The sequence below is a fragment of the Notothenia rossii genome, assembly GCF_949606895.1.
Source record: "Notothenia rossii genome assembly, chromosome: 2".
Lineage (NCBI taxonomy): Eukaryota > Metazoa > Chordata > Actinopteri > Perciformes > Nototheniidae > Notothenia > Notothenia rossii.
The window spans coordinates 95,521,334-95,548,911 of NC_136904.1; the positions used below are offsets into that span (position 1 = coordinate 95,521,334).

At 44.1% G+C, this 27,578-nt stretch overlaps 1 protein-coding gene across 1 annotated transcript; it reads right to left on the reverse strand.

The window, feature by feature from the left end:
* Positions 1–14,899: 14,899 nt before the first annotated feature.
* On the reverse strand, positions 14,900–15,850 carry LOC307029786 (olfactory receptor 6N2-like; the record flags this gene model as incomplete). The annotated part of the gene is made up of 1 exon (XM_079665869.1): positions 14,900–15,850. The coding sequence occupies one exon, from the start codon at positions 15,848–15,850 to the stop codon at positions 14,900–14,902; it is 951 nt and encodes a 316-aa protein (XP_079521995.1).
* Between the last annotated feature and the right edge of the window lie 11,728 nt (positions 15,851–27,578).

Sequence of the window (27,578 nt, forward strand, 5' to 3'; positions counted from 1 at the left end):
CATGACTCCCAATATTAATTGAAATGCTTTTATGGATTTAGAAAATGATTTTATTGATTTAAAAGATAGTTGTATTTATTTACATTGACATGCATCCGCTAAGAAAAATAGTCCGTTGTTACCGTTTGAACTAACGTAGCAACGGCAGGAACCGCTTTGATAGTGTTTTTGAGGAGCTTTTTGATTACAGAGTTGAAAACATCGTTGCTTGCTTTAAAAGTAGCACAGTTCATTATGTCAAACCTTGGGAAGTATCTAGATATCCCTGCCCTAATGCCAAAGGAACTGCCAACTCCCCTCTCCTGCAGGGGGGCGTGGTCAGCTGCAGCTCACAGAATCAGCCCCCTGCAAAAACAGCGCTGGAAAGAGCAAATAGAGCGAAATGAGGCATGGCTAAAATGCAGGACCTGTTTGGTGTTTTGAAAAAAACCCTATATTTATATACTTTATATAGGTATGGCCCTACAATATATTGTTCAAATATAGCATGATAGGTCACCTTTAAGGAGCTGATGTGCGTGTTTCTCGCTCTCTCTTTGGCTCTCGAGCGCCGGAGAACACAACTGTTTTCTCCCTGAACAATATTCTGCTTGTAACATTGCCCCGCCATTTGAATTAAAATACCCATTTGAATTAAAGTACCCATTTGAATTAAAATACCCATTTGAATTAAAGTACCCATTTGAATTAAAGTACCCATTTGAATTAAAGTACCCATTTGAATTAAAGTACCCATTTGAACCTTATGCGAGAGACTCCATTGGTCTCATTTATCCTAAGCTTCTCTCCTGGTCGCGAGAATAACGAACAAAGCTAATACATATTATTTTTAAATTTCTCCATTACCGATAAAAAGACAGGTAACGTTGGAGCTTAACGGCGCGTAAAACACACGTGATGACGTCACCAACGAATCGACGACTGAATTAGTTGGCAACTAATTTGGTCATCGATTTTAATTGATTAAGTCGATTAGCTGTTGCACCCCTAATATCAATAGTGAAGTATAACACAAATAGCTCTCTTCCTTATTATTATGTAACGTTAACTATATTATACTAGCTTGAACTCCAAAATGGATATCCTCATTTCACCACCTCCACCCACTACAATCACACGCCCCAATGTTATATTTAACTCCCCCCACCCCGGATAAAAGCACGTTAAGAAGCCCCTTTTCTCCAATTCCACAACGATGAAGGATATCAAATTAGGAGAACGGATTAATAGGCTGTTCGTGGTTAACGTGTGTTGCTAACTTTATCCGGTATCCTAGCCTAATCTGTTATCTGTAAACGTTCCCTAAATATACTGATTTAAGGGATAATCCACTAACACCCTTTAATACACATGTTAATTTGACTCAGATATGCTGATAATATCCGCAATATAAATCTTTAAACGTCTTCTTACCTTTAAAAGTCCATCAAGAACGGTCTATTATGCTGCAACTCTACTGTGCTGCTAACCGCGGATCTCAATAGTTCCCCGGAAGTCAGCGGCAAGCTAACTTCCGGGGAACTATTGAGAGGCTCCACTATCCTCCCTTGTGTTGGAGTACCGAGTGGTCTGAAACCCACCTCGGCTCCGCGTGTCCCTTGATGAGCTGGTTAAATCATAAAAAGAAGGAATTCAAAGCACCAGGATAAAAGTTAAACAATAATCTGTTTTAATGGTAAACAACAACAATACAAAATACAGAGTACTCTGGGCTCAATTCTACTACCGTGCGATAAAGATATCGGAGACGGTCAGTCAGAAGGGCATCAAGCATAAGAATATCATGATATTTATACACAGGTGGGGAGGAGTTGTGTCGGTTGCTCCTCCCTAGCTATTTTTTTATTGGCGGTTTCACTTCTGGGCGAGCTAGCCAGTGAGTTGGCAGTTCTCCATTGGCCGGTTTCACTTCTGGGCGAGCTAGCCAGTGAGTTGGCAGTTCTCCATTGGCCGGTTTCACTTCTGGGCGAGCTAGCCAGTGAGTTGGCAGTTCTCCATTGGCCGGTTTCACTTCTGGGCGAGCTAGCCAGTGAGTTGGCAGTTCTCCATTGACCGGTTTCACTTCGGGGCGAGCTAGCCAGTGAGTTGGCAGTTCTCCATTGGCCGGTTTCACTTCGGGGCGAGCTAGCCAGTGAGTTGGCAGTTCTCCATTGGCCGGTTTCACTTCTGGGCGGAACCCCAGGCAATGAGTCAGCAGTTGTTGATTCCATCTGTTGCTCCATCTCCTGTGCGTGTGTGTGTCTCTGCCCTCAGGCAGTCCCCCAACAATGATTTGGAGTAGTATAATCTTACAGACAGAGGACTCTTTGACAGAATGAACTCACATCTTATCATGTAGCTTATCACACAAAGGTCACATGTTTTCCTCTATGAAAGCTATATTTGTAAATGTTTAAACATCGTTGTCTGATGACATCCATAGAATTAGTTAACTAACAAAGGTTAACTGTTCTTATCCCCTAAGGCCTTATCTGAACTTCCTTCCACCCCGAAGTCCGCTCACAACAACAAGAATACATCTATTGATAAATCAGAAGGACCATTGTCTCTTTAACTGTGTGTGACTCAATCATCTCCTGGCCTCTCTCGGAGTCTTGCAGGATATAAATCATTAACTAACAAGACTTTAACTGTATTATATCTGAGGAAGATCTCTCTTGGAGTTCCCCTTTTAATTGCAAAGACCATTGATAATTAGCAAAGAGACTCATGGGCCTCTTCTAATATCTGGAAACTATAATTCGAGTATAGTTATATTGAGAAGGTCTAAGACTTGACATAACATTTCCTCCTTTTATCAATTTAAGTTTCAAGATCATACAAAAAAACTCTTACAGACAACTTACTGAGTTCCGCCTTTGAAAGCCCAAAATGACTTTCTGAAAAATACTATCAACAGGTAATCATTCTACTCCAGGCAGAAATCACAGGTTATACTGTACCTCACCTACTCACAAATAGCCAAAAAACACCCTTTGTTTATAACACAAAAGAGGAAGAAAAGACCATTTGCGCTAATCTACTTCTACTTCAAATGGGACATTATTTTAGGAATATATAAAAAACCTCTCTATAATTTAAAAGGAAAAAATGTACTTGTCCATTCAAGTTTAACACACATGAATATATAAAAACACACATATATTACTGATAACATAATTCAACACACTTCTCATATATCAGGTGACATTAAAATGAATATACCAGAAATATGCTGTATTAAACTTTCTGCTATAACACGTTACTTCAATTGTTGTAAAAAAAATGGTCCATTGGAGTGAACGGAGATGTCGGAACTCTTCTATTATATGGCTCTGGGCGTGTTTAATAAGCGGAGCCTCTCTCTCTCCTGACAGCCCGTCTGTGTCTCATGCAGCTCACTGATCCAGTAATGAGTGACCCGACATGACAGTAAATAATTTATAACCAGTTTAGCTAGTTCCAGGGGTAGATAAGATTGGTAAATGTGATGGTCTAACTTTTAACACTTTAAATATTTCAAGTCACTAGAGGGATTTCCACTGCAGGTTTATATTTGCGTAACAGTTGTGCGACTTGTCCACATGCAGCTGTCTCAGGGGTTGAGCTGCAGACTGAAACAGAGACATCAACAGGTATAACTTTCGAGGGGTGGAGGTATGCCCATTATTTTTTATTTGTAAGAAGAAAGGACAGGAATGTGACGGTAAGGTGCTCTGCTGCAAACACAACAACATCAATCCTCTCCAAGCACCTGCAGAGGCAACATGCTAACACCAAGCTAGTAGCTAAAGACCCCGAACCCACAGTGATGATGATGAGTGAGTGCAGACTCCGAACATGCAGCAAAAACTAGAATCTTTACCGTTATTAACTTGTGTTATGTCTTACTTATTGCAATAGTAATTGTTATATGTGTGCAGATGTAGGCCTAAGTTATTTGTTTTGGCTAGGCTGTTGCTGAGTAACGCAAAAGTAATATAAGGAGTAACGAGTTACTTTATGTAGAGAGTAACGAAGTAAAGTAATATATTACTTTGTTTTAAAAAGTAATATATTACTTTTTTAGAGTAACGACCCCATCTCTGCCTGGGGCCCCCACTGACTCTAGGATCGCCACTGAACATTTCTACAGTAGAAAAGACAATATCACAAATAACACACAATATTAAAAATACTGGAAAAATGTAAATGTTGTATAAAAGACATTTATTGTTTATGTACTCTTTACATGTGGAACCTTTGTCCTTTGTTAGGCGGGTTAACTGAATCCCTGCTCCACTTTACTGTCTCTCTACAGGTCAGGACGTGATGTTACCGTGTGTAGGCATGGTGCTATGTTCAAGGTTCAAGGCTTTCATTGGTCATGCGTACAGATCTAGCACTTCATTTCAGACTCCAGCTTACAGCTTCCTGCCTACGACCAGCCTAAAACCAGTATAGAGGAATGTTAAGCCCTCCCACTATTTTCCAAGAGGGCGTTGCCAGATTTTCAATTTCAGGTTTTAACCAGGAGATGGCGCTTCATTCACAAATACAGAAAGACAAGTTTCATGGACTTTCAGTTTTGTTTTGAAGAGCATTTGAACACATCAATATTTTAGATCAACTAAAGTATATCTAATCTTGTAATTCAATAATATATAGTCTTTATATATTAAATAATCATAATTATAATGTAAATGTTTACATTACACTTCTTTATTTGTTATGCTCATACTTTTACCTTTACAATCATTTGCTTTAATATGCAGTATATTTTTTGTATATTTTTGAGTTTGCTTCCTCCTGCTCCCTTTCGGACACATACTGTATGATTTATTATTATTATTAATATGAAGATATTATTAAGATAAGATGTCTTTATTGATTGAACATTTTAGTTTAGAATGTGCTGTCCCACGGTAATTCAGAAGGCTCACAGGTCACATTCCGACCATTATTTAAAACAATAGATGCTTTCACACCGTCTACAGTTTGATTTGTATAGAGGGAGTTCTGTGGCTGAATGGCCAGCGATTAGTATTTATCATAGGTGATCAGAGCTAACTGCCTGCCGTCAGATTTCATTTAAAAAACAGATCTGATTTTAAGACTATTTCTGCGCTCATAAAGAATGATAAGAATAAGAATAATGCGTATTGAACTGGTTTCATTAATTAGTGAGTTTATTTAACACTAGAACCGCCAATCGGGTCAATTTGTGTGATGTGTGTTGTGTGTGTGCAAAGTAACTTTTTTTCAACAAAATATTAAATTCTCCCAGTCCCTGACTTTTCCTGAAAGTGTGTTATGTAGCACCCTATGTTGTTAAAAATTGCATTCTAATAGCGGGATTTGACGGGTTTAGGTAGGCCTATACAAAAACCTCTGGCGGTTCTAGTGTTAAGGTAATTAGGTACAGTAGAAGCCCTTTTTTTTATCAGTAACAAATTTAGCAGTTGAACATAAAAGTCAACTAACTGAGGGTCACTTGCAATGACAGTGTTGTGTCTAACTGTAAGCTTGTCCCTCAGAGTAACCTACAGTTAATTTAGCCGCTGGAGAAGAAAGATCAGGGGGGAGGGGGGGAGAGAGCTGTGGTTGATGGGCCATTAGTTGTGTAAATACCATAATACACAGCTGAGAGCTGCCGTTTCATTCAGACTGTTTAAAAAACGGTAACAACGGACTATTTTCTCTGTTATTCATCATTTTAAAGCCGATATTCCATGGGGTGGGGGAGCCGGGGGCTCGGATCCTTGTCACCTTTTTCATACAGATGAGTTTGCATCCCAAAGCCTCAGTCACCTTAATTCATGTAATAAAAACATCTCAGGTCAGTAACACTCAAAGCTAAATGTGCAATACCATGTTCAGCTATGTTACTATTTATAATGTTATAGTTGTTACATCAGAAGATGTACATATTGGAATGATTTCTTAACTTACAGTAGGCTATTTTTTACAATGTGTGTTGGAAGGATTTATTAAATTACTCATGAGTTCATGTGTAAAAAGGGGTAAGATGAAGAGAATGTGAGATTAAAGCGAAAAGTGTAAATGAAAGGGCATGTGTTTGACGTGTGAACGTATGAACTGGTACTAGAATATCTAATGAACAATCAAAGGGCTGTAACTCAATCTTAAATTAACCATACTCGCAGAGCACCCCACAGACAGCAGAACTACATGGTCCCAGGAGGAAGTGTTTAACTAAAGACAGCATTAGGTTGCCTCCTGATGAGTTTAAAGAAACCAGATATCAGCAGGTTTTGAAGTAATATTCCTCTGTCCCACAATCAACAAGGATGTGGATGGGTTGACCTAAATCTAGTATAACCAGCAGAGATTCATAAATTACACAAGAGACGCAGTAAAAAGAAAAATAGACGTAGATTAGGGGGGTGGATGTAACATACTCTAGGGGGGTCCGGGGGTGCCCCTCCGGAAAGATTTATTTTTACATTTTAAAGTAAAATGCTTCAATCTGGTGCACTTTGAGCCCAAACTAGAAACTGATCTAGGGGATACAACTCTAAAACACCGATATGAAAAAGATCGGTTTGCATTTTAATAATTAAATAAGTATGTGAACATATCCAATAACCTACCATGGCCAATAACAAATAAATGTAGGCTAACTTGTTTTATTTTTGTGGTTCATTTATATCTTATTTTTTCAGTTAACATTTATTTATTTATGCATATTTTTAAATATCTCCAGTTTTAAACAACATTTTTGGTTTACTGTCCTATAGTATACATTAGAATGATTTGAAACCTGTTTTTATTTATCCTAATAATTATAAAGGAGTGCCTTGGAAATATTTGTTTGAAAAGGCGACGTGGGCAACACCTCCGCTTCTCCGTCCCGCGGGCCCACCACCTACGGGAAACAGCGATGGGGTCGGGTGCGCTGCCAGAAGGGTGGCAGTGAAGGCAGAGGGTCTCGATGGACCAGACCCAGGCGACAGAAGCTGGCTTTGGGGACGTGGAACGTCACCTCTCTGGGGGGGAAGGAGTCGGAGCTTGTGCGGGAGGTGTAGTGTTACCAGTTGGATCTGGTTGGGCTCACCTCTACGCACAGCGTCGGCTCTGGAACCTTACTTCTGGATAGGGGTTGGACTCTATTCTTCTCCGGAGTTGCTCAAGGTGTGAGGCGCCGGGCGGGTGTGGGGATACTCACAAGTCCCCGGTTGGGTGCTTCGTTGTTGGAGTCTACCCCAGTGGACGAGAGGGTTGCCTCCCTACGCCTGCGGGTTATGGGGGGAAAACTCTGACTGTTGTGTGTGCTTATGCACCCAACAGCAGTTCAGAGTATACGGCCTTCTTGGAGACCCTGGAAAGAGTCCTGTATGGGGCTCCTGAAGGGGACTCTTTAATCTTGCAGGGAGACTTCAACGCACATGTGGGCAATGATGGAGACACTTGGAGGGGAGTGATTGGGAGGAACGGCCCCCCTGATCTGAACCGGAGTGGTGGTTTGTTACTGGACTTCTGTGCTAGTCATGGATTGGCCATAACAAACACCATGTTCGAACATAAGGATGCTCATAAGTGTACGTGGTACCAGAGCACCCTAGGCAGAGGGTCCATGATCGATTTCGTTATCGTATCATCGGACCTGAGGCCGTATGTTTTGGACACTCGGGTAAAGAGAGGGGCGGAGTTGTCAACTGATCACCATCTGGTGGTGAGTTGGGTCGAGTGGCGGGGGAAGCCTCTGGATAGACCTGGTAAGCCCAAACGTGTAGTTCGGGTGAACTGGGAACGTCTGGAGGAGGCCCAAGTTCAGGAGGCCTTCAACTCACACCTCCGGCGGAGCTTTTCGGGCATTCCTGTGGAGGTTGGGGACATTGAACCAGAGTGGTCGGTGTTCAAAGCCTCTATTGCCGAAGCCGCGGTGGGGAGCTGTGATCTCAAGGTCCTAGGTGCCTCAAGTGGCGGTAACCCTCGAACCTCCTGGTGGACACCGGTGGTCAGGGAAGCCGTCCGACTGAAGAAGGAGGCCTTCAGGGATTTGTTATCCCGGGGGACTCCCGAGGCAGTTGCAAGGTACCGACAGGTCCGAAGGGCAGCAGCCTCAGCCGTGGCCGAGGCAAAGCAGCGGGTGTGCGAGAAGTTCGGAGAAGATATGGAAAAAGACTTTCGGGCGGCAACAAAGTTGTTCTGGAAAACTGTCCGGCACCTCAGGAGGGGGAAGCAGGGAACCATCCAAGCTGTGTACAGTAAGGATGGGACGTTGTTGACCTCAACTGATGGAGTGTTAGGGCGGTGGAAGGAGCACTTTGAGGAACTCCTGAACCCGACAACTCCGCCCTCTATGTTAGAGGCAGAGCTGGAGTATGACGGAAGATCGACACCAATCTCCCGGGGGGAGGTCACTGAGGTCGTCAAACAACTTCACAGTGGCAAAGCCCCGGGGGTGGATGAGATCCGCCCAGAAATGCTGAAGGCTCTGGGTGTTGAGGGACTGTCATGGTTGACACGTCTCATCAACGTTGCTTGGAAGTCGGAAACAGTACCGAAGGAGTGGCAGACCGGGGTGGTGGTTCCCCTTTTTAAAAAGGGGGATCAGAGGGTGTGTGCCAATTACAGAGGCATCACACTACTCAGCCTCCCCGGGAAAGTTTACTCTAAGGTACTCGAAAGGAGGGTCAGGCCGATTGTCGAACCTCAGATTGAGGAGGAACAATGCGGATTCCGTCCTGGTCGTGGAACGACGGATCAGCTTTTTACTCTCGCAAGGATCCTGGAGGGGGCCTGGGAGTACGCTTATCCAGTCTACATGTGTTTTGTAGACTTGGAGAAGGCGTATGACCGGGTTCCCAGGGAGTCACTGTGGGAGGTGCTGCGGGAGTATGGGGTGAGGGGGTCTCTACTCAGGGCCATTCAATCTCTTTACTCCCAAAGCGAGAGCTATGTCCGGGTCCTCGGCAGTAAGTCGGACCCATTTCAGGTGAGGGTTGGCCTCCACCAGGGCTGCGCTTTGTCACCAATCCTGTTTGTAATATACATGGATCGGAGGTGTAGTCGTGGGGGGGGGGGGGGGGGGGTCTGCAGTTCGGTGGACTAAGGATTGCACCACTGCTTTTTGCAGATGATGTGGTTCTGATGGCTTCATCGGTCTGCGACCTTCAGCACTGCACTGGATCGGTTCGCAACCGAGTGTGAAGCGGCTGGGATGAGGATCAGCACCTCCAAATCTGAGTCCATGGTTCTCAGCAGGAAACCGATGGACTGTCCACTCCAAGTAGGGAATGAGTCCTTACCCCAAGTGAAGGAGTTCAAGTATCTCGGGGTCTTGTTCTCGAGTGAGGGAACAATGGAGCGTGAGATGGGTCGGAGAATCGGAGCAGCGGGAGCGGTACTGCAGTCTCTTTACCGCACCGTTGTGACGAAAAGGGAGCTGAGCCAGAAGGCAAAGCTCTCTGTCTACCGGGCCATTTTCGTTCCTACCCTCACCTATGGTCATGAAGGATGGGTCATGACCGAAAGAACGAGATCGCGAGTACAAGCGGCCGAGATGGGTTTTCTCCGCAGGGTGGCTGGTGTCTCCCTTAGGGATAAGGTGAGAAGTTCGGTCATCCGGGAGGGACTCAGAGTTGAACCGCTCCTCCTTCGCGTCGAAAGGAGCCAGTTGAGGTGGTTCGGGCACCTAGTTAGGATGCCACCTGGGTGCCTCCCTAGGGAGGTGTTCCAGGCACGTCCAGCTGGGAAGAGACCAAGGGGTAGACCTAGAACCAGATGGAGGGATTATATCTCTTCGCTGGCCTGGGAGCGCCTTGGGATCCCCCAGTCAGAGCTGGTTGATGTGGCCAGGGAAAAGAAAGTTTGGGGCTCTCTGCTGGAACTGTTACCTCCGCGACCCGACCACGGATAAGCGGGAGAAGATGGATGGATGTATAAATTGTGATCAAAACGTTTGAGACCCACTGAGATAATTTAGACTAAAGTGAACTATCTAAACCCTCAGAGTCCTTTACCTCACCGAGCCTCTCAGTCTGACAGGAGAGCTCTCCCTCCACATTATTTTAGAAACTGCTTCTTATATCCGTTAGCGCAGCAGAAGCTAACAAAATTCCCCGCCGGTACCGGCGCACCCCCTCTCTCTATCTATCTATCTCTCTCTCTCTCTCTCACAAAAGGCTGAAAATTCATTTTTTTGTATTATATTTGTATTTAATCTTGTGGAAGTGCAGATCCCCTGTCCTCCATCAGGGGGTGATGCAGCACCCTCAGCACCCCTACTTCCCACGGCCCTGTTTGTTACCTAAAGCTGAGTCGTGTGATGTCCGTATTTGCTTCCCCTGTCACGAGTTCTGATCGCTCAGTGATGATAATTATATTTCTAGAATCTGTGGAATCTCAGCTTGTTCGCTAAGCTTGTTTGTGCTATATAAGTATATAGATGGATTTATACCTAGAGTGCGTTAGCATTTTTTCGCTCAGGGCTCATTTAGACGCTTCTTGTGAGACTTGTGTTTTGTTTCGGTAAACATGGTTCATATCATCAGTTAGCTGAGTTTCTTCCTGTTAAATGAGCAGGACACATGAATAGTTTATTACATTTTAAGAAGCCCTGAGACACAGTTTTGTGAGAAAAAAAACGGGGGGGAAAAGCCCCTTAACAGGTTGAATGGGAATTGAATCATTTTAAGTAATTTTGAGTGTTCCCAAAGCCCAGGTGTTCTGCAGTTTGTGTGGGCCTACTGTACTGTTGCACAGTTTATACTGTAGAAACTATGTCCAGGACAAGGTGTAGCTAACCACACTGAAGAATATGGAAGTATTGATCAGTCTTCTCATATTTTTAAGCCTCAATTTGTCCTCCCCCCCCCTCTAACATCACCAGAAGTAATAATTTAAGGGGTCTTTTCTCAATGTTTGTTATCGGGGGAGCATCCCCCCGGACCACCCTAGTATTTTTTGGTAACCATTTCCACAGCCCCACCTAAAATATTTTCCACCAGCCGCCACTGCATTACAAGACTGATTATTATTATTACATGATATGCTTATTGTGCTCATGAGATTGCTATGACTATAGAATAATTAGACACAATCACTAATCCCAGGTTCTGATGGGTTGGATACCAACGAGGGGAATAGTCAGAAGAAAGTTTAGCTTGCAATATTGAAAGTAGCAAGGTGGAGTGCAGAGACTGAGAGAACACAAAGAGGTAGTCAGAACAGCACATCGCACCGGCCTTCACTTTGTATGGGAGCGGTGCTCCCCCACAAAGCTAGGAAGCACCATTATGGTTTCCCGCTATATCTGAAGAAACGTTAGAGAAAAAAAATTAGTATGATGGTGCCAGAGTAGGGAGGGACTTCCACAGGCCGGTCGAATGCTGATTGGAGGATCGTGTTGCCAAGAGACTCTATCTGAGTCTGCGCACTAAAGAGAACCAAGTCTACACCGCGGTATCTCTTCAGCTAGTCTGGACCAATCATAAATGTATTGGCAACGCCCTGTATAATAAAATGTATTGTTGCACGAGGTTCGAGGCTCTTGATGGATTTGGTGGTTACAGATTACAGCTTTGCTGCCTGTGATTCCCAAAGACGTGATGAGTCCTTTGCCAAGTGATATATATATTTTGCTCTCTTTACAATAAATAGTTCAACTTAGAAGTAGTCTGTCTCTTCTGGAATTCTGAACCCAACACCACTAACAGTCTATTTCCTTAAAATGGTATGTCGCTGAATACTTGAATCCTCACTGATTCACTGAATCCTGTACTTTCTACTTCTTACATGTTGAACACAAATACCTGTACTTTCTACTTCTTACATGTTGAACTCAAATACCTGTACTTTCTACTTCTCACATGTTGAACTCAAATACCTGTACTTTCTACTTCTTACATGTTGAACACAAATACCTGTACTTTCTACTTCTTACATGTTGAACTCAAATACCTGTACTTTCTACTTCTTACATGTTGAACTCAAATACCTGTACTTTCTACTTCTCACATGTTGAACTCAAATACCTGTACTTTCTACTTCTTACATGTTGAACACAAATACCTGTACTTTCTACTTCTTACATGTTGAACTCAAATACCTGTACTTTCTACTTCTTACATGTTGAACACAAATACCTGTACTTTCTACTTCTTACATGTTGAACTCAAATACCTGTACTTTATACTTCTTACATGTTGAACACAAATACCTGTACTTTATACTTCTCACATTTTCCAAACAGGCTGGTTCCTTTAGTCTGAATGTGTGTTTGGTGGCGTGATCATTATTATTTAGAGTCATTGCGTGCCTATTGATTTGAACATGATCCGTGTATCCATCTGGTCTTCTCTAAAGAAGAGGGACCAATGAAAACGAAAAAAAAAAATAAACCTCTGTGTTTATTTGGGTGGATTTTCCATATCTTGCTCGATTTTGATGATTGACATCTCTTTCTAACCGTCAGAGCCAATGGAATCGAGGGGAACTCCCACATACACATTACCAAATAAGGAGTGAGCAGGGCCGTGGGAAGTAGGGGTGCTGAGGGTGCTGCAGCACCCCCTGGTGGATGACAGGGGATCTGCACTTCTCGGGATATAATACTAATATAATACCAAAAAAATGAATTTTCAGCCTTGATGTAACAACATTCATAATTAAGTAAAGATAACACCCTTTTCACCCTGGTTACATTTGCCATTTGTCCTGTACGATGGGCGCTGTAGTGATGAAAGTGGGGGCTGTTGGCTTATCAGGCGCCCGCAGCTCACATTCAAAGTGAGAGAGATAAAGAGAGGGGGTGCATCGGTACCGGCGGGGATTGTTGTTAGCTTCTGCTGCACTAACGGATATAAGAAGCCGTTTCTACAATAATATGGAGGGAGAGTTCTGTCCTGTCAGACTGAGAGGCTCAGTGAGGTAAAGGACTCTGAGGGCTTAGATAGTTCACTTTAGTCTAAATTATCTCAGTGAGTCTCAAACGTATTGATCACAATTATGTAAACAAATATTTCCAAGGCACACCTTTATAATTATTAGGATAAATAAAAACCGGTTTGAAATCATTCCATTGTATACTATAGGACAGTAAACCAAAAATATTGTTTAAAGTTGGAGAGATTTAAAAATATGCATAAATAAATAAATGTTAACTGGTAAAATAAGATATGAATGAACAACAAAAATAAAATAAGTTACATTTATTTGTTATTGGCTATGGTAGGTTATTGAAAATGTTCACATACTTATTTGATTAATAAAATGCAAACCGATCTTTTTCATATGGGTGTTTTGAGTTGTACCCCCTAGATCAGTCTCTAGTAATTGGGCGCTCAAAGTGCACCAGATTGAAGCATTTTACTTTAAAATGTTAAAAAAATCTTCCCGGGGGGGCACCCCGGACCCCCTAGAGGATGTGAAGTCCACCCCCCCAATTAAAACATGTTATAATACTAAATACATTTGAAGCCTTTTTATATAAGCTGTCCACCATGTCAATATGTTTCTCTTTTCATAGTGTATTGGTCTTTTGTAGAGGTTTTTCATTGCCAGCTAAAATATTGCCTATAGGGCAGCACATTGGTCAGAACCAGCCCTGGTGTCATCCCCACAGCACCCCCCATTTGAAACATGTTCCCACGGCTATGGGAGTGAGAGTGACGAATAGTCAAAACCGGAAGCTGCGATAACTCTGGTGGCTAACATTAGCAGCTAACTTTTACTCTCCGATTTTTACATAAAAATGCAATTATGGATTATAAATAATTTTTTCAAAGCGACAGACACATTATCAACCTATGGATTAACCGATTCAGCTGCGTTTTTTTTCGTTTTAATGCCATTGAACACGTCTTTTGAACAGATTGACAGCTACTTTGAGACGATCTCCCGTAAAAGCTCCCTAAAGGTACGCGTTGTGATGTCTGTGTTTGCTTCCCGTGTCGCGAGTTCGGATCACTCAGTGATGATATATATACCTATATAATCTGTGGAACCTCAGCTTTAATCGGATATATTGTATGTGCAGCTACGATAAGTAATAAGGGTATCTTTATCTTGAATTCTGTGCCAAAGTGCGTTTGCATTTTTCGCTCAGGGGTCATTTAGATGCTTCTTATGAGACCTGTGTTTTGTTTTGGTAAAAATGGTTTGTATCGTCAGTTAGCTGAGATTCTTCCCGTTAATCTGGTATAACACATTAATAGGTTCTTAAATATTAAGATGCCCTGAGACACAGTTTCGCAAAAAAAAAAAGACCCGCCGAAGGGGCCTTTGGGGCTTAACAGGTTAAAACAGCTGCTAGTTCTGGGTACTTTTTACTGAAGTACATTTCAAAGCCCTCTTTACTTTTACTTGAGGAAAGAAGTTTAGTCAGTACTTCTACTTTCACCAGAGTATTTTTAAACACGAGTATCTGTCTACTTGAGTAAAAGATGTGTGTACTTTTGCCATCTCTGAATTTAAGATAAGATAAACATTAAGATAATACCAAAAAACCCACACACACCAACATTAAAAATACCAAACACCAACACCTTGAAAAGAGAGTTACAATTATTTATTCGACAAATTACATTACATTACATACAGTACCATTTAGCTGATGCTTTTATCCAAAGCGGGGTACAATAAGTGCAAAACCATAAAGAATCAAACTCCGAACAATAAGGAAAGTGCAGATATTTGCACTTCAAGCATCATACAAGGGAAGTGGTGAATCAGTTACAGGGCCTTAATTAACTCAATAAGTGCTTCGAGTTTTTTAAAAGTTTTTTTGAAATAAAACAGATAAAAGCACTAAAACGGAACACATACACAAAAATGATTGCGAGTAATAGGAGTGGTGAACAACCCCAGTCCCAGCTTAAGGCCTCAGATCAGACCAAATTGTGGTCAATATAACACTTTTATTCGCATCATTAGGAATGTTTTTTATTGTTGATTATTTTATACTATAACCTGATCAGCTGTCTCTGCGGCAGCTCAGCAGCCTCTTCACATGCGTGAACACCTCCTTTAACTTCAGTCCGTACACCACGGGGTTCAGTACAGTGGGTGTTATCAGGATCAAAATGGAGGGGATGATGGTGGAGTCAGATTTTCTGTTGCTCTGCAGGCGGCGGAGCAGCAGGTCTACGCAGACGCTGATGGAAAAGTTAAAGAAGACGAGCAGGTGAGGAAGACAGGTTTGTAGAGCTTTGCTGCTGAAGCTACGTGAGCGCCGCAGGCAGATGAAGAGGATCCTAGCGTAGGAGAAGATAATGAAGGCGGCAGGCAGGAAGACGTTAGTTGCTGTGATCAGCAGAATGTATAGTCCACTCAGCTGCTCTTCAGCACCACCGCAGCTCAGGCTCACAAGGCTGTAGATGTCGCAGTAGACCCTATCGAGCTGTGCGCTGCAGAGCGGTAAGCGGCTGACCAGCAGCATTGAGAATACCACTAGAATAGCAGGCAGCATCCAGCAGAGAAGCAGCATCAGCACCACCTTGGCAGGAGTTAGCAGCACAGCGTAGTGCATCGGGTGGCAGATGGACAGGTAGCGGTCAAAGGCCATGGCCGACAACAGCATGAAGCTAGCTCCACCAAGAGAGTTAACAAAGAAACCCTGGCACAGACAAAAAGTCCGGGACACCTGCACCAAGCCGGAGCCGGACAGCAACAGGTCTGACATAAGTTTAGGATAAATCAGTGTGCTGCCTGTGACAGAGTTCAGCAGAGATGATGCCACGAAGGCAAACATGGGCCGGTGAAGAGCTCTCTGCGAACAGATGATATAAATCACCAGAGAGTCACTGAACAACAGGAAGAGGTACAGCAACAAAAACACGAAGAAAAAGAGCGAGCTGTGGCCAGACAGCGAGGAGAAACTGACCAGCGTCAGGGACGAGGTCACGTTAAACCCTGCTGACGTCATGAGGAGACCCCAACAAACAACATGCTGTGACCTCAGGTCAACAACAACAACAGTAACAACAACAGAGCTCACCAACCTGTTAACATCTAAATAAAGGATATAACATTAGTTTATATCACATTGACATATACAGCAGTAATAAGGAAACTGGAATATTTAGAACACACATTTATTTAACATTCATATTTAAAACGTGTCTTCATAGAATATGAATTCACAGATAATTAATCAGATACTAAAATATCTGCTTTAACATAAATGTATAAGTCAATGATAAATATCTATCATGAATCAGAAACAGGCAAAAGCATCATCGCAATGAACACGAAAAATGAGAAACATGAGATTAATATATGAAATTAGTCATAAACCAGCAGAACAATCACAAGGAACACGAAACATGAGGAGAAACTGACCTGAGTCCACCTGTTAAAATATTAATACATAAAACATTATGCATCACCACAGTGAACCATTGAATGTATGTGAACACGAAACGTGAGAAACATGAGGAGAAACTGACCTGAGACCACCTGTTAAAACATTAACGTGAATATATAACAATAATGTAAGAAACATTTATGATTTCAAAATAACATTTATAAGTGAGATATTAAACTAACGTTAGCACAAGGAGCACGAAACATGAGGAGAAACTGACCTGAATCCACCTGTTTAAACATTAACTTCAATTTATATAACATTAATATACACAGCATTAATATAAAGTACATATTTAGTTTCATAATGAATCAGGAAAAGACAGAAATATTATCACGTGAACACGAAACCTGAGGAGAAACTGACCTGAGACCAGCTGGTGAAACATTAATATAACATTAATGTAGATATGATGAAGCACGTACAGACAGAGACAGCCTCTCAGTGAACATGAGGAGAAACTGACCTGAGTCCAGCTGGTGAAACATTAATATAACATTAATGTAGATATGATGAAGCACGTACAGACAGAGACAGCCTCTCAGTGAACATGAGGAGAAACTGACCTGAGACCAGCTGGTGAAACATTAATATAACATTAATGTAGATATGATGAAGCACGTACAGACAGAGACAGCCTCTCAGTGAACCTGAAGCTGTGTTGCTGCTTTTATCACCATCCTTCTTCCTCCGTGGAGATCATTATATATTCATTAAAGGTCATCGGCCAATCACAAATATCTTGTTGTTTGGAATGGCAGGTTCTGAGAAGGCAATGTCAAGTTAATGTAAAACAGACAAACATCTTAAAATAGTAAATATTGAAAGTGTTCCTTTGATTAGTTCAGTGCTTTGTTTGATGTTAGTAATATGTTCAGGTATCAGATACACACAGGGGTTAAGTTGGGCCCCGGCTCATCGGACGATGCTCTGACTTCCTCACCCTCACATATTTGTCATATGTTTACTAAAAACTACATATATGTTAAAACCTTTCTCTTTCTTAACATAGACTCTATTTAGGGTCGATATGGGTTGAACTGAGATTTCCACACACACATTTTAAGATGTTCTGATACGCCCGACCAATACAAAGCACGGCTTTGAAGGAAAGGATAAAGTCACTAATCATGTAGTTGCTTTGAACTGTTCTTTGGTAAGTGTGCAGAGCAATGCTGATTTAAAATGGTAATTTGAAGGTTGAATATTTGTGTATATGTTAATAATTAATGTAAATTAATTCCAGTTAAATGTAACTATTAAGAAGACGGTTCTGTTTGTAATACTTTCTATTTTCATTGTGTTATTTGGTGGCATCAATGTGTGCATTTGATACAGGAGCAGTGTCTTTAGGGCCTCACAGCCCTTAAGGTCAGAATAAACAGATCCTCGACCACGCACCGCATAGAAAGGTTCAAACTGTCTGGGAATGGATGCAAAACATCTATTGTCTCATTATCCATCTATTTGCTGGATGATGTTTGGTTTTGAGTCTAAACGTGTTAAAGGAGGAACACGTGCAGCGCTGTGGGCCGCTGGTTAGCATCTGTTCCCTTCATGAGCACATCCAGTGTGACTGACATCCAATTAACATTCATGACAGAGCACACATTTAATTAACCAGAAAAACACAATCTTTCACTTATTCGGGATGGACATGATCCTCAGAGACATTTTATTATATTTCAATCATCCGTCTTTCTTGGTCATTGTGCAATATTACTCATTATGAATAAAACACACCAGGAGACAGCTCTTCGTGTCCCGCGGGGAAATACCCGTTGTGTCCTCGTTACGGCCTCTGATGTAATCTGACTGGCAGCTCAACCCCCTCTCTCAATCACTGTGCTGGACAAAGACGACAACTCCACTCATTTAATACAAAAAAGCCAAAGTTAGACAGCTAATTAGAAATGCTTCTACGACAAAATACGTTGGTGAATTTACTTTTTACGTTTCCTCTGGTTTGACCGGTATGATGCACCATCCAGTACTGAGAGTGCATTTTAACATACTACATATTGGCCCTCATGCTCTCAGACAGTACACGTACATACTAAAGTACTGAGATGTCACTCACATAAAGTGAGAAGCCTGCAGGGCAGAGGTCAGGGCGGTAAAAACATCCTGCAGATGATGAAATGATGTTTGTGGTTAATGAGCTGCAGCTTGGACTCTGTGGACTAACGAGCTCCGGCCTTAATGAGAGCTGTTAACGAGCTGCTCTCAGGTGACCTCATTAACACACTGACCTGTTTCCTTCTTTACAGTGTGCCGCTGTAAACATTGTAAGAAATTAAAATCAATGTTTATATGGCGTAATTTAGATTAAATATACTCTTTTAATTAAAGCTGTTTTATTCTGAAAAACCGGAAGTTCACACACACTCTTTTAACTTAAAAATCTTCATTTCCGGTTAGCATTAGCATGTGGCTAATGTTACGTTTTTAACCTGTTAAGCCCCGAGCCTGTTTTTCAGGCCTCATGCTCGAAAATGACATGCCCAGAACAAAGGACAATATCTTCCCTTCTAAAAGGTGTAAATTAATAATCTTTTTTTTCTCAAAGCAATGATAAACCTGTGAGTTGGATGTAGAAGAGTTTCATTTGATTTTAAAGGGGACATATCATGCTATATTTGAACAATATATTGTAGGGCCATACCTAGGGATGGGTATCGTTTGAAATGTATCGATTCCGATTCCGCTTATCGATTCCCCGTTTCGATTCCAAAATTGTAAAAGAAAGAGGTCAAACGTTTGGATTACAAAAATATCTTTATTCTTTTAAGCTTTAACTGACATTTTTACAAATAAAAAAATATACATGCAAGACAAATGTATTGCACAATAGCTGTGCTTTATTTTAACGGAGCTATGCCTGTGGCAAGCCATTAACAGGCATTACACTGTGCCTTGTCTTTTTCTTTTTTAGTGTAGTGGAGCCTCACTTTAGAGCATTTACCACGATCCATCTTTGGTGTTATGGAGTGACTGAGCTCGTGAACTGTCTACGGGAGGGCGGGGGGAGCCTCGCTGCGGGGAAACTGTGGACCTCTGTCGCCGTAACTTACATGATGCCGTTTAAAAAAATTAAGGGCGGTGCCGGCCGTCAACGGCCCGCTGACGACTGGCCATTCTGTGATTCTCCAGAAAATACATAGATGGCCAGTTCGCCTCTACCCCTATTTAGAGGCAATGGATGTCCACTCTCGGGAGACGTCCGACAGTGGTGCGGTTACCCAAAGGGACAGACCTAATTTTAGCCCTATTTAGAGGCAATGGACGTCCACTCTCGGGAGAGAGACCTCCAGCATGTGTCCCTGAAATGGGGACTCTGTTTATTTCACACATCCACGACAGAGACCGGGGAAATCTCCTCTCTGTGGCCCCTCCAAGACCCCCAAAGGACGGACTAATGACCTACAGCATGTGTCCCTGAAATGGGCACCTCCATAACCTTGCACACCGTGAGTCCCAGGGCCCCCGGACTTAAGCACTCCCCCACGGACTAAACCCAGATGATCACACCCTACAGAATCTCATGCCCCTGGTAACCCTAAAAGGGGGGTGGATTTTGCGGTGCTTTATATTTATAATGTAATATTTGTGATATTGGGCTATATAAATAAACATTGATTGATTGATTGATTGATTGATTAGCCAGATTAGCTTTCAGCTTATTGTAGACAGACGCACAGGTCTTCTGGCATACAGGGGTCTCACTACCGGAGTCTTCTGCGGACCGCATGACAGTCTTGGCTGAGGCCTTGAGAGGGGTCTCATTACCGGAGGCTTCCGGGGACCGCATGACAGTCTTCACCAGGGTCTTGACAGGGGTATTGCTGCCGGGGGCTACTGTGATCATGCCGGGGGTACTTGAGATGCCCAGGCCCTTAAATCATATACATTCTTCCTCTTCCTCAAGCACAGCAGCAGTGGCACTCTGCTTCCTGGGTTTTAGCCCCTGTTTCAGCCTGGAGCGCAGGGTCTTCACCTCATCAATGAGGGCATCCTTCTGAGCCCTCAATGCCACATTTTCCAGCCTTACCTGCCTGCAGTCCTCTTCGTCACACTCGGTATGTGGGGAGAAGGGTGGAGGGTGCACCGGGTATTCCTCCTCATTGTCTATATCCAATGATGTAGCCATTATAATGATGGGATTAGTCTCTCGGAGGTCATGGAGCAGCTGCATGGCCACACTATGCTTCAGCCTTGCCATGACCTGATGTGCCTCATCTCGGGAGAATTCAGGGTGCTCACGAGTTACATGACGGTGTAGTCTCTTCCCAGCATACGAACACCCTGTGATGGGACAGGGTTTGGTCCGAACATTTATTCTGCCGCTGGCCATTTTAAGAATGATGCCTCTTTCCTCCAGGTTCCGCACTGCATGTTTGTGCTTAAGGTGCTTATTCAAAGCCAGATAGAAGAGTCTGCACACCGGGCATTCGGACAACATCCTTCCTAAAACACACACAATGAATTCTATTTAAATTATTTTCTGTTTCTCCGTTTATATGCGTTAGCGTAACCGGTGATTGCAACCATGGGTCCGATGCTTCAATGCATGGTACACGGACCAAGGGAGGACTTGGGTTACCACCGGGTTAAATGGTCCCACCTCCGCACCAACGCGGGGCTGGTGATGGCAACATTGGGTCCGATGCATCAATGCATGGTGCCCCGACCATGAGAGGGTTTGGGGTGCCCCAGAACCAGGCAGTACCCCAGCAGGAAACACGTTTTATGGTCAAAGGAGGAAAGAGTGATAGAACCGGGGTAAAGCAAAGAAAGTGTGGAAAATGCATCCATAGAAAAGGGGTGAAAGTGAGAAAATGTATCCAAAAATAGTGCCTCATAATGCGGGTAGAGTTCCCTGCCAACTCTCCTTACATTCCTCCAGAGACCAGTTTGCAAACTTAAAGTTTGGTAAGAACCAGGCTGGGGGGTCTCCAGGCAACAAATGTATCCGAGCCAGAGTGCACATGGAGCGGATACATTCCTCCATGAAATCAGACACCCGTTTTTTTCTGAGTCCTCTCAAAAACCGGGTTTCCGATTTTGTGCAGACAGTAGTCTGAAATTGATGAATACATTTTTTGGACGGAGAAGGGGAGGCTCGGATTCCCCTCTCCGTTTGTAAGTTGCAACGGGGGAGTGGAAAAGTGTCCGGGGCTTCGGCCCGCAGCGCCGAAGGGTTGAGCTTTTTCAAGCCCCTTCTCTCCGCTTCTCCATTGGCACTCTGCCGTTTTTTCGAATTGTGCTGCCTCCAGGACAGAGACCGCGAAAAGCACCTCTCTGTAGCACCTCACAGACCACCAAAGGACGGACTAAAGACCTCCAGCATGTGTCCCTGACATGGGGACTCTGTTTATTTCACACTTCCAGGAGAGACGACGGGTAAATTACCTCTCTTTGCCGGCTCACAGACCACCAAAGGATGGACTACAGACTTCCAGCATGTGTCTCTGAAATGGGGACTCTGTTTATTTCACACATCCAGGACAGAGACCGGGAAAATCTCCTCTCTGTGGCCCCTCCAAGACCCCCAAAGGACGGACGGACTAATGACCTCCAGCATGTGTCCCTGACATGGGCACCTCCATAACTTTGCACACCATGAGTCCCCGGGCCCCCAGACTTAAGCACTCCCCCACGGACTAAACCCAGATGATCACACCCTACAGAACCTCATGCACCTGGTAACCCTAAAGGGGGGGTGGATTTTGCAGTGCTTTACCGTCCGCCCATCAGCATCCATATTCGGCCTTCTTCACGGCACCCCCCCCTGCGCTTGAGGTTCACACTTTAACTTGTTTGTTATATTTGTCTTTCCACGGGTGGGTGCGCCTGGCAAAGCTGTGTACCCAAACTTAAGCACTCTCACTCTGACTAAACACATAAGGACATCCGGGTAAGATCTTAGTGCCCCTTAGTGCCCCTGGTACTCCATATTGTTAAATGAGCTCAGTAATGTACTGCACAACATCACATGGGTAAATGAGCTCCGTAATGCCCTGCAATATCACATTTGGTTTATTTCCAAAAAGCCTGGAAAATACACCTATCTCCGTCATGTCCTGTAAAATATCCTTCTTTGTTTATTTTCATCGCTCAGGCAAATACAGATATCTTTGTCCGCTCCAGGAGCAGAGTCGAACCCGCAGTTTGGAGGAACCGACCGCCAAGCACCGGCACGTGGACCCGGGGAGGAGGCCGTTCCCTCTTTGCAGACAAGCATATGTGGTTGTTACGCAGGATCAAACAGGTAGCCTGTGATGAAGTAGGGTCGACCCTATATCATGTGAAGCCACCGAGCCGTGGTCCCCGAGGGAACCGAGGCCAATTGCTGAATGCTGCAGCCGACTAAGGCCGCTATGCAACAGTGGAGGATTAGAGAAACAGATGTTTGCCTGGCACTCCGCGGCAAAGTGGGGAGGTGGAACTTCCACCCCGCTGCGGAACCCGTGGTGGGACCCCTGAGTCAGACAGTTCGTCTTGGAAACGCTTCATATCGGTCGGTCCGGGAGGTAAGAGACACGCAGGGTAACGGACACGCAGGGTTACCCCCACGCAGCCCATGCAACACGGAGGAGGCAGGGGAGTCTGGTACCCGGAGGCGCATGGCCGCAACACCGCACTGGAGTCAGGGTTTCGAGTTTTTCGAGCCAGGTCCCAGTGAACGCAAGACTCCAGCAGGAGCCTCCAGCAGACCCCCCCGACGTTTCCCTCGTCCCTCCCGGCCATCAGAGTCGAACCCGCAGTTCGGAGGAACCGACCGCCAGAGCACCGGCACGAGGCCGGGCCGGCGGAGGCCCTCCGATGGCGGGTCGCGTTTGCCATTCAATCAGTGAGAAATCAGAAGAGGAAGGGGGAAAAAAAAGACTAACTTGTCTTTTTGGAGTTCCATAAAAAATGGGTGAAAATGAAAAAATGTATCCGAGAATAGTGCCCCATAAGGCGGGTAAAGTCCCCTGTCAACTCCCCTCACCTTCCTCCACACTCTGAAAAAGTCAGAGTTATTTTTTGGAGAACCATCAAAAATGGGTGAAAATGAAAAAATGTATCCGAGAATAGTGCCCCATAAGGCGGGTAAAGTCCCCTGTCAACTCCCCTCACCTTCCTCCACACTCTGAAAAAGTCAGAGTTATTTTTTGGAGAACCATCAAAAATGGGTGAAAATGAAAAAATGTATCCGAGAATAGTGCCCCATAAGGCGGGTAAAGTCCCCTGTCAACTCCCCTCACCTTCCTCCACACTCTGAAAAAGTCAGAGTTATTTTTTGGAGAACCATCAAAAAGGGCTAAAAGTGTTGAAATGTATCCGAGAATAGTGCCCCATAAGGCGGATTGAGTCCCCTGTCAACTCCCCTCACCTTCCTCCACACTCTGAAAAAGTCAGAGTTATTTTTTGGAGAACCATCATAAAGGGCTAAAAGTGTTGAAATGTATCCGAGAATAGTGCTCCATAAGGCGGATTGAGTCCCCTGTCAACTCCCCTCACCTTCCTCCACACTCTGAAAAAGTCAGAGTTATTTTTTGGAGAACCATCAAAAAGGGCTAAAAGTGTTGAAATGTATCCGAGAATAGTGCCCCATAAGGCAGGTAAAGTCCCCTGTCAACTCCCCTCACCTTCCTCCACACTCTGAAAAAGTCAGAGTTATTTTTTGGAGAACCATCAAAAAGGGCTAAAAGTGTTGAAATGTATCCGAGAATAGTGCCCCATAAGGCGGGTAAAGTCCCCTGTCAACTCCCCTTACCTTCCTCCAGAGCCCAGTTCAAAAACTTTAAGTTTGGTAAGAACCATGCTGGGGGGTCTCCAGGCAACAAAATGTATCCGAGCCAAAGTGCACATACAGCGGATGAATTCCTCCATGAAGTTACACAGCCGTTTTTTTTCTGAGTCCTCTCAAAAACCAGGTTTCCGATTTCGTGCAGAAGGTAGCTTGTAAAACATGAACGTTTTTTTACAACGGAGGAGGGGAAGTCTGGATTCCCCTCTCCGTTGTACCTTGCAACGGGGGAGGGGAAAAGTGTTCGGCGCTTCGTCCCGAAGCGCCGAACACTTTTCCCCTTCTCCAATTCTCAGATCCCCTCTCCCATGTAATTTTAAAAGTTCATTTTTTGATTATTTTAACATATAATTGACCGTTTTCTTTCATTTTTTTTTCTTTCCACGGGTTAGGGAATGTTCCGGTATTTGGACAAAATTAACATGGGATCACTCCGGTCAATGTACGTACTTCGTCTCACTGGAATATTAATGGCCAGATTGAATACAACATCGACCCAAATTCTCCGGTCAATGACAGGAGAGTTTTGAAAGTGACAAAACACTGTTCCACACATTTAAAAACACTTAATCAATGTTTACCCAGGATCCATGCACCTTTCCTGGCTTGTAAAATGTGGTGATGCGCCCTGGAGGTAGCGGGCAGGCTCTGTGCATGGTGCTGAACCCCAGCCTGTCTATGTGGAATACAAAAACAAACAAAGACAAACACCTTTAAGGTCACCAGGGTCGTGAGGTTCTGGTTCTGGCGGTGTGCATGGAGGGGTTTGACCTGGCTCCCCGACACAATGCACATAGTCTGGAGCAGCGGAGCAGCGGCTGGGCCGTGTTCCCCCTTCTGTCCATTTGCCTATCAGTTTGTTCACGAAGTGGACAGAGGCTGTTTTTCGCCCCTAAAAGTGACTTTTAATGGTGTTTTTTGTATTTAAATGATGGGTCTTATCATTGCGGAGGGTCCCCGACACAATGCAACTAGTCTGGAGCTCGCTGGGGTCCCGCAAAATGCTTTAATCAGGCGTTTTAACACTTTTCCCCACGAAAATGATTTTTAATTATTTTTTGGGGGCTATATAAATCAAATTCCGGTTAATGCAGAGCACAATCGTACCTTTTACTATTTTAATGTATTTGCATGATATATCTTTGGGCTATAAAAGCGACATATTTGGATGACTTTGTCAGTTTATGGAGCTTATCCCACAAATCCCGGATGATCCGGGCCAAATTTGGGAGCTCATAGGCAGCCTGCCATAGGCCCCCACCCTATTTAGGGGCAATGGATGTCCACTTGCGGGAGACGACAGACAGTGGTGCGGTTAGCCAAAGTGACAATGGATGTCCACTTGCGGGAGACGACAGACAGTGGTGCGGTTAGCCAAAGTGACAGACCTAATGTTAGACCAATTTACAGGCAATGGACGTCCACTCTCGGGAGAGAGACCTCCAGCATGTGTCCCTGACATGGAGACTCTGTTTATTTCACTCATCCAGGACAGAGACCGGGGAAATCTCCTCTCTGTGGCCCCTCCAAGACCCCCAAAGGACGGACCACAGACCTCCAGCATGTGTCCCTGACATGGGCACCTCCATAACCTTGCACACCGTGAGTCCCCGGACTCCCGGACTTAAGCACTCCCCCACGGACTAAACCCAGATGTTCACATCCTACAGAACTTCATGCCCCTGGTTAACCTAAAGGGGGTGGATTTTGCGGTGCTTTACCGTCCGCACATCGGTATCCATATTCGGCCTTATTCACGGCACCACCACCCCTTCTGTGGAGGATATTCTCATGCTCCTGGTAACCCTTTAAATAGTCTGATACTGTCAGGGCTCATCACCGCACTTTACAAGCCATAAATAATGTTTAAATGGTCGGGGAAAGTGTTTTTAAACGTCTGGAAGAGAGTTGTAGCCTGTCATTTTGCAGGATATAATTTAACATGGAACCTCTCCTGGAAATGCACAGAGTATGTCCATTTCCAGGAGAGGTTCCATGTTAAATTATATCCTGCAAAATGACAGGCTATAACCCAGGAACAAGTGTTTGAAAGGCGGGGAAAAGTTGTTTAAAATAGTCTGATACCTCCAGGGCGCATCACCGCATTTTACAAGCCAGGGAAGGTGTCTGAATCCTGGGTAAACATTGTTTAAATAGTCTGACACCTGGCACTGTATTTGCCCCTGGGAAACTTCAAGGTTATATTCATGTTTTATTATTTATTTAATAATCACATGATTTTTACAAAAACAGTATACACAGTATACATATATACAATAATAATAATAATAATAATAATAATAATAATAATATAACAATATACATAATAAAAACATGAAAAGTGGTGAAAATGAGAAAATGTATCCGAAAATAGTGCCTCCTAATGCGGGCATGTGGACAGTAGCCACAGACTCACAGGCACACACACACATGCAGAGATCCAGGGGGCGGAGCACATGGCTTTTTTTACCCAGAAATAAGTCTATGAGAGGCGGGGAGACTCAGAGGACAGGCTGCGTCACCTCACTTTGTAACCCAGGAAAAGAGCAGGAATTCTGGCTGCGTGAGTGTTAAAAGTGCATTCATCTGTGTTAATCCGACAGCCGCAGAGGTGCTGACGCAAAGCAGGCGGAACAAATTGATTATTTGAACCAGGAATAAATGTTTGCAAGGCGGGGAAAGTGTTCCTGCAGCCCCTCCATAACGGTAATAATGATTAGAAATGATTTCCAGGGCAGAAAGCGTTTTTTAAATGTGGAAACAAATATGTTAAACTGTTTAAAAAGCACAAAGTGATTTGAGTGCAGTTCTCATGTGTCCCCACAGGAGGGCGCGTCGTCCCAGGGAGCACAGTGCATGGTGACAAGGTACGATTTATACCCTAAAATAGCATGCTAAGCGTGGGTGGATTAGTTTCAAAGCATGCACACTCTGCTCGTGTCAGACTTCCATCAAATAGACCGGGGAAAACACCTCTCATTAGCCCCTCACAGACCACCAAAGGACGGACTAAGCAGCTCCAGCACGGCTCCCTCACATGGAGCTCAGGTTATTTCATACCTCCAGGAGAGGGACCGGGAAAACCACCTCTCTGTAGCCCCTGACAGAGCCCCAAAGGACGGACTAAGGACCTCCGGCAACAGTGGCACTTCCATAATCTTGTGCACCGTGAGACCCCGGGCCCCCGGACTTAAGCACTCCCCCACGGACTAAACCCAGATGTTCACACCCTGCAGAATCTCATGCCCCTGGTAACCTTTAAGGGGGGGTGGATTTTGCGGTGCTTTACCGTCCGAACACAAGCATCAATATTCGTCCTCCTTCACAGCAGCAGCAGCAGCAGCAGCAGCAGCAGCAGCACCTGCCCTGCTGGAGGTTCACACTTTAACTTATTTGTATTCGTTTTTTTTTGTTCCCCTCCTCTGCCTTACACATCCTCCCACGCTCGAGCACTCCTCACTCGGACTAAACCCCTCCATGCACACCGCCAGA